This window comes from Sinocyclocheilus anshuiensis, unplaced genomic scaffold (genome assembly GCF_001515605.1).
Source record: "Sinocyclocheilus anshuiensis isolate Anshui unplaced genomic scaffold, SAMN03320099.WGS_v1.1 scaffold54, whole genome shotgun sequence".
Taxonomy (NCBI): domain Eukaryota; kingdom Metazoa; phylum Chordata; class Actinopteri; order Cypriniformes; family Cyprinidae; genus Sinocyclocheilus; species Sinocyclocheilus anshuiensis.
This window is the reverse complement of record NW_015547654.1, coordinates 519,828-527,958: the sequence shown is the minus strand read 5'-3', so window position 1 is coordinate 527,958 and position 8,131 is coordinate 519,828. Positions and strand designations below refer to the sequence as shown.

Here is an 8,131-nt window from a genome sequence, read left to right as displayed (position 1 = left end):
ATTAAAAGCTCAAATTCATGGCGCACACACCCCTCCCCCCCCCGTCAAAAATGTGTTACCATATTGATAGTCTTTTGTGATATTGTTTCATATTGTGTCTTTACATAGAGTACAGAGCCATTCACAACCTGTACGCAGATGGCGAATTCACACCAACATTGTTAACTATTATAACTATCAGCATCCACACCAACAGATGAAAACATTGTGCTTATTATGAGCAAGCTCTGCAGTTAAGTTGTCTGTCTTTAAATGCTCAAGCTGTTCATTAAGGTGGAAAAAAATCATTCTGAATGTGAGTCCAATATCTTTACCTCACAATTCTTTTTTTTTTTTTTTTGAATCGTGACATGTTAACTGAGAATCAAATAAAGAATTGTGAGACGTAAACTCGGAATTGTGAGAATAAAGGTTAGAATTCTGAGTTTATATCTAGAAGAAAAGTCTGAATTGCAAGTTCAAAAATTCACAATAACCTTTTTGGATTTTTATCCTGTGCCAAAAACTGGCTTCCATACTATTCCCATAGAATGAGAACAGTTATTAAAATCTTGTAATTATCGTTATCGTCCTTGGTGTAAATGGGCCTTATGTGCTGACAAATGATAGAAGACATTTGCGAGTTTCTTTCATCCAGCAGTTTTTTGATTTTGGTATTTTGAAGTAGCCTATGCCGTTACTATTTTTGGGTAACTGTTCTTGGTCAAGTTAAACTAAGTGGAGAAACTGCTGCTCATTGTACAAGTGAATGAATCACATTCAGACTATTTTGACCGATTAGATCAACAGTGATTGATTTGCGAATCTGGCAGTGCTAGTTCTGATTCTAACAGTTCAGAAAACAAGAATGACATGATTGCTGGAATATTACGGTATAGGCCTGTAAAATATCTCAAGAATTTATCAGTAAAAAGAGTCTAGCGACACCCTCATTTGTGAACAAAATGTAGGCTACTTTATATGTAGGCCTAATTAACTAAATTATTTATGCATTATTATGACATAGGCCTAAGTTATATGTTTGTGACATATGTTGTTTACAGTCGTTGTGGCTCCTCTAATATGACTGGCAGAGCAGCACTGAAGTAGGCTACTGTTAACAGCACAGCCCTGAGTGAGCTACTTTATCATATTAATACTTCTTAATGACGCAGGTCTAAACTGCTTTACACCGTGTTGTGCTTTTCCAGCGATGTCTCTTTAAATGTGTGTGGCTGTGGTTGGTTTTCTTCAGCTCTGCCTGTTAGTTCGCGTAAATATCTGATAAACCCGAGCAACGCGCAGCAGGTGCAGTTCAAAACACAGAGAACATTTTGACAAACAAACAGAGCGCTTTACGTGTCTGTAAGGACGGAAATAACGTGTTTGTCGTTCTATTCGGATACCGGAGCAACATTTTATTAATTTCATCACTATGTCAGTGAAGCTTTGAAGAACTTTATGCTTGGAAACATCAGGGGTGATAGGACTACTAACTAACTAACCGCCTGGAGCAGCAACACGAATCACTGGACACACAGACTGGATGTAACCTCTGACTTATCCCACACAATAACACGTAACTCTTCTTTTATAAAGTGCTTTGTTTTGGTCTGTAATTGTGATGCGCGCGGATCTGGCATATGCAGCTTTAGTAAGCAACTATCTGCGCAGACGGAGCATCGCAGTGAATCTACTTCCAGATGTCCATCTCGCTCTGCTCGTAACAGGTGGAGCTCATTTCACTCCATCTGTCCGCTGCTGAAGTGGCATATATGGGCAACCAGGTTGACAAACTGTCACACCTAAGTTACGCCGAGGTTCCCACGACCGACCCTAACGGACTGGACACGGAGGAAGACGGCCCGCGGATTGGCGTCTCCTACATTTTCGCCACCGACGACGACGAGCTGGACGATAACCATCATCATAATCAGCATGTCGATGGCTCGGAGCAGAAGGAGGAAGAGAAGCGCTACAACGAGCTGGACTGCGCGGTTTACCACCGAGACGAGTGCATTTATGAGAGAAGTAGCAACACTACGGAACTGGAGACGTTCAGCCCAGAGAATTTATTGAACAAATGTAAGCCCGGGGACGTGCTGGAGTTCGTGTCCGCCGGTCAGTACCCACACTGGGCTGTGTATGTGGGGGACTTCCAGGTGGTGCACCTGCACCGGGCGGAGGTCAAGAACAGTTTTCTGACCGATGCTAGTCAGGGCAGGAGGGGCAGGATCGTAAACGAGCTGTACAAATTCAAGCCCCTCAGTCCTGACATGGTGGTGCAGAACGCGATGGAGCAGGTGGGGGCCAAAGACAGAGAATTAAGTTGGAGAAATTCAGAGTGTTTCGCCGCATGGTGCAAATTCGGTAAACGGGAGTTCAAGATGGGAGGGGAGATACGGATAGGAAAACAGCCGTACAGATTAAAGCTCTTCTTGCCTGACAAACAGTTTCATGTGCTGGAGTTTCAGAGTTTGGAGGATTTGATCATGGAAAAGAGGAGAAATGATCAGATCGGTAAAGCGGCAGTTTTGCAGGAGTTGGTGCATCATTTGAGCAATAGCAGAAGTGAAGCGAACGTTCATTGATGTGCAACAGGTAGCACAGAGAAATGTATCCCAGCATAACATGTGCGTGATTCTCACGAAACCCGTCCAGAACGTTTAACTGCAACATTAAAATCAATTGTTTTAGTTCAAAGAAAATGACAAAACTGGGACAGATTCTGATTGGTCAACTCCATGATACAGTACCAGCTCTTCATCATATCAATGCGCCGCTCCTATAGCAGATGTTCTGTCATGTCAGGGACTACATCTTTTAGCGGAAGGATATTACTTAATTAATTTAATAATGATAATAAAAGTTTAAATAAAAAATGTGTCCTTGATATTTTTAATTTGTTGCAACCGTCTTTATAAAAACAATAAATAGGCCATTCTGCATTGTGAATATAGTAATGGCTAAAAGAATCAGCTAGTGTCCCCATATTGACAATTTATAGCACATGATGGGTTTATTGGTTAAGATGTTTTGGATAGTAACTTATTGTGAAGCGTTCTTTTCATAACAATTAAGCAAAATTCCCATTGCTGTAATGCAAAAATATGTTCTTATAGACTCTGTAATATGGTGAAAATATATATATCATAGTAGGCTAGTATTACCACCTTAAATTTATGTTGATTTTAATAAAATAAAATGCATTGAAAATAATGGAAATAGCAGCCTTGACGTAAGCAGGCTGAATTATGGTAATGAGAATTGGGTGGTAAAACTTGCTAAATTGTCTTAAAAATAATGTTACAATGCAAAACATCTTAATTGTCATAAATGTATAGGCTTCATTTACTTTTAGCAAAAATATATTTTTTCTTAATTTTGGGGCTTCGTGAGATTCATCTGTATGTTGGTATCTGACATCACATATTATGATGACAAATTATGTTAATTTTCCTTCTGTTGGAAATCAAAATAATTTCACACAGTTATTACATATTTTAAGTTGGGTGGTATTGTTTTTCAAATCGATTGCCTCTCAAGTTGTAAGCTGTTCTCTATAATGTCTAATCAGGCTCTCTGTGAGTTGCAAAATAGCCATAAATCATCATATGTGGACCTTGCTTTATAAAAGTTTTGGCACACATGAAATTACAGCTAGTAAACATTGACTGAATCCACCTGTTTACCCTCTCTCTCTCCGTTATTCTTGCTTTCATCATTACACAATCTGAGAACATATCTGACCTCACATCATGGTCTTTACGTCAGTATGGTGCATTTATAACACATATGTATGTAGTTTTGTGTATTTTTGCGACTTTGGAGCTCCTACAGTTGAGTGGAATTCACTGTCGTAAATATAGCAATATAGCTGTACATGTGCATTTGTTGCTGCCGTAAAGCAATCCACTCTTTTCACGGAATTTCGCACCCTCTCATCAAACTACTGACTTCCAGACAGATGTTTGGCGGGAAGCAAGAGAAAGAAACAGAAGTCATTCAGGGTAATGATTTTGAAACTGAAGGTAAAAACGTACATAAATTTGCTTTAATTAACTGAACATTCATTATACTTTTGACATTAGTATCCACATTTTTCCTGAACATGGGAAGTCGCACCTGATTCATACCGGAACAATGCTTTACATTTCCGGTTTCTGGTGTTTCTAGTCAATTTTTCCAAATGGATAATGTAATGTTAAACCTATGAAAATAGTTTAAGAAAAGAACGTGGCTCCATAGTTTAATCACTTCACAGTGTCGCAGTGACTGACTTTTTGCAGTGGATCACCTGAAGTTTATGACATGAGTTTATGACATGAGGCGGCCAGAAGTTATTTTGAAAATGTTTTGTTTTAATTAATTCAGTAGCTCTTTTAACCCTGTTTTAACATGGGTTTTTAAAGGGATAGTTCACCCAAAAATGAAAATTCTGTCATTAATCACTCACCTCATGACGTTCCAAACCCGTAAGACCTTCGAACACTAATTAAGATACTTTCTGACCCTGCATAGACAACAATGCAACTACCAATTTCAAGGCCCAGAAAAGTAGTAAGGACATCATTAAAATAGTCCATGTGACATCAGTGGTTCAACCGTAATTTTATGAAGCTAAGAGAATACTTACGACTATAATAGTCTTTATTCAACAATTTCTTCTCATCCGTGTCAGTCTTCGACACCCATAACGATATCCTTACTACCTTTCTGGGCCTTGAACATGGTAGTTGCATTGCTGTCTATGCAGGGTCAGAAAGCTCTTGGATTTCATCAAAAATATCTTTTGTGTTCTGAAGGTGAACAAAGGTATTACAGGTTTGGAACGACATGAGCAATTAATGACATAATTTTCATTTTTGGGTGAACTGTCCCTTTAATGAGACTGGAGCATGGAAATCCATCATGACAGCACTCATCGGTTAGAAAAAGATGGACACAGGTTCCGTTTTTTCCATGTTTATATATTTTCCTTTTTTTTTATTACCAGAGGCCACGTGATATGGTGGAGTTGGAAAGCTACAGGTGAAAACATGAGCTTGTTTTAAAAAAATCTGATGGAAATCATTTGATGTAGTTTTAATATTCAGAATAAGCTTTAATCCTGGGCCTCTTCAATACCCTGCAAACTCTCCACGACTTTCATTTGCAAGGCTGCCAAAGTTGGCTTACCCTCTAATTGTCCTCCCACTTGTGAATCTTAATACAATATTCTCTGAGTGTATGAATTGAATTTGATGATGTGAAGCCGTAGAAAAGAAGCTGAAAGCAACAGTTTGCTAACACTGGGTTAAATAAATATAGCAAAGGCCAAGGCATAAAATGCCACGTAGGTAGTAATTTATTAGTCTCTGCTTCGAAACTCTATAATAAGAGCCCCAACAAATGCCACAGGCAGTAGTTCATAGCCGTTCAGTCATGAGATCATGAAGCAAATGCTTCATCCAAACTAGACTTTGACCTCAAACTTTGCCTATGGGAAAACATCAGGTGATCAGACTTGAAATGCATGGACAATCCGAAGGGTCGAAACACAATGTCACAGAAACTCGGTGTGACTTATCTCTCTGAACAGGAGCCGTGCCTTTGAGATATGCCGCAGATGACGTGTTTTGTTACAGGAGGAAAGGGTGTTTTATGATTTGAGCCCAATCGCACTGCCACAGGGCCACTCTGAGTAAACACGGGATGCTGGGAAACAGGGAAGTAATTACAACTGCCATACTGTGAGTGAGTAATGGCTGCCCACAAAGGCAACAAGACAGTCTTTGTGAATCATTGGAAAGCCAATACTCTTGCCAGCTTGAGACAACAGCCCCCTAATGAGCACTTAGTCGGTGATGTTTTGAATGTGATCTGACTCTGTGACACTGCTCTTTGTGCTGTTCCTTCAGCTGAGCCGTGTATAGTTAGCAGTTTCCGCCATAGAGCAGTTTTTAGTTTGTTGTGCAAAAACGCTGAATAGAATTAGTATGAGAAATTCCTGAAGGAACCCATGACAACCTCCAGGGTTAGGCAACACACTGACCTCTTAATTAAACAGTTCTGTTGGTTTGAACTACGAAAGTATAATAGACCATGGATACTGGAGAGAACTTTCATATTTCACCGAGATCTTTGCAATATTTCAAATGAAAGCAAAATTTAAATAGTTCTAACCAGTGACATTAATCAAATCCCCTTGTCCTTTTCATAGCTGTATTCTCTAATTAAAAAATTTAAATAACAGAATAAGTAATAATAATAGTGCTGTCAAACAATTAATCGCGATTAATCGCATCCAAAATAAAAGTTTTTGTTTACATAATATATGAGTGTGTACTGTGTATATTTATTATGTATATATAAATACAAACAAATGCATGTATATATTTAAGAAAAATATGCTATGTTTATATATTAAACATATTTATATATAATATAATAATATAAATATATAAATGTATATAGTATATACATGTAAATATTTTCAAAATATATAATGAATGTGTGTGTATTTATATATACACATAATAAATAAACACAGTAAACATACATATATTATGTAAACAAAAACTTTTATTTTGGATGCGATTAATTGCGATTAATCGCTTGACAGCACTGAATAATAATAAAAGTAATAATTCAATAATTAAGTTTGTGATGGTCATTAAATCCCAGTGTTCTATATAGCTGCATAAATTCTCTAATTAATAGAAGTTGAGAAATTAAATTAAAATAACTGAAAATTAAAATAATAAAATAATTAATAACTGAATAAGTAGTCTAGTGATGTCCTTCAAATCCAAGTGTTTGTCATCACTGATTAGATTTTCTAAATCAAACAAAATAATTAATTTAATTAATAATGAATAATTTAATTAAAATAATCCTTTTTGTAGCTGCATAAATTTCCTAATAAATAAATAAATAATTAAATAAATATTTTTTTAGAGAATTCCTCAGTGTAGCTGCAGATTATCTAAAATTAATAAATGAAAATTGAAATAATTTGAAAAGTGACATTCATCAGATCTCAGTGTCCTTATTGTTGCTGCAGAAATTCTCTAATTCACAAAATAAATAAATAAGGAAAATGGAAATAATTTAAAAAGAGTATTAAATCCATTGAATCTCAATGTTTTTATTGTAGCTGTATATGCTCCCAAATAAGTAAATAAATGAAAAAGACAAATTAAAATATTTAAAAAGAGTAGTCCAGGGACATTAATCAAATCCCAGTGTCATTATTGTAGCTGCATATATTCTCTAAATAAATAGATAAATAAATAAATGATTTAAAAAGTATCATTCAACAAATTCAAGTGTAGCTGCAAAAATTCTTAAATAAAAGTTAAATTAAAAAAGTATTAAGAAAGAAAGAAAAATATAAATATTTGAAAAATAGTTATAAAGCATAAACATCCTAATAAATAGATAAATTGAACTATTTAAAAAGTGTAGTCCAGTGACAACAAACCCAGTGTCCTGATCATAGCTGCATGGTTTTCTGGCAGACCTTTACTTCAGATGACCTGGGTTGAGGTGAACTTGTGAAGCTCATTTGTCAGTGCTTAAATAGCTTATCAACTTCATCAAACATGCTTATTTAACCACAGCAAAATCTTTTCCTTGCTTCTCATTATCTCATTATCATACTCTTCATACCTGAGTCATTATGTAAAAAAATCCACTTTATGCTGTAATGTCTGAAGCGTTTGATAGCCTTTCATAATAACATTTAATTCATATTATAAATGTAGTCACAGTTTTCTTGCAAATTACCATGCAAGTTAAGAGCGTGTCCTTTAATGATATACCTCTGATATCCTTAGGGCTTTACAATATGCTTTTTAAAGCCATGTTTAAATTATGCTAATATTTCAGTGAGATTAAGCCTCAACCATCCTTTTAACGCTTGCAGTAGTGACACTACACAAGGCCTCTCTTTCACAAGACATAAAAGGCTTCAGTTTTAACTCCAGTAACGAGGAGGAAGGAAGTTACTTGCAGTCAATTTGCTTTCTCACTTCTTGTACTCTGTTGCAAGCAGTTGCAGTGTGTAGTTTCAGGCCTGTTTCAGCTTACGTCATATTTGGGGGGAGTTTTTTTTATGAGCCAAATATGATTTGGGAAGAGCAAGATTATTAAACAAGCATTAAAATAC

General features: G+C 36.2%; 1 protein-coding gene across 1 annotated transcript; it reads left to right on the top strand.

Annotated features, from left to right (window-relative positions):
- The first annotated feature begins 1,285 nt into the window (after positions 1-1,285).
- Positions 1,286-2,886, top strand: lratd2a (LRAT domain containing 2a). The gene has a single exon (XM_016504270.1). The coding sequence runs from the start codon at positions 1,755-1,757 to the stop codon at positions 2,568-2,570; it is 816 nt and encodes a 271-aa protein (XP_016359756.1). The 5' UTR covers positions 1,286-1,754; the 3' UTR covers positions 2,571-2,886.
- The last annotated feature ends 5,245 nt before the right edge of the window (positions 2,887-8,131 follow it).

Bases quoted from the DNA above. Each gene is read 5' to 3' on its own strand.
- lratd2a (XM_016504270.1), top strand. From the start codon at position 1,755: ATGGGCAACCAGGTTGACAAACTGTCACACCTAAGTTACGCCGAGGTT.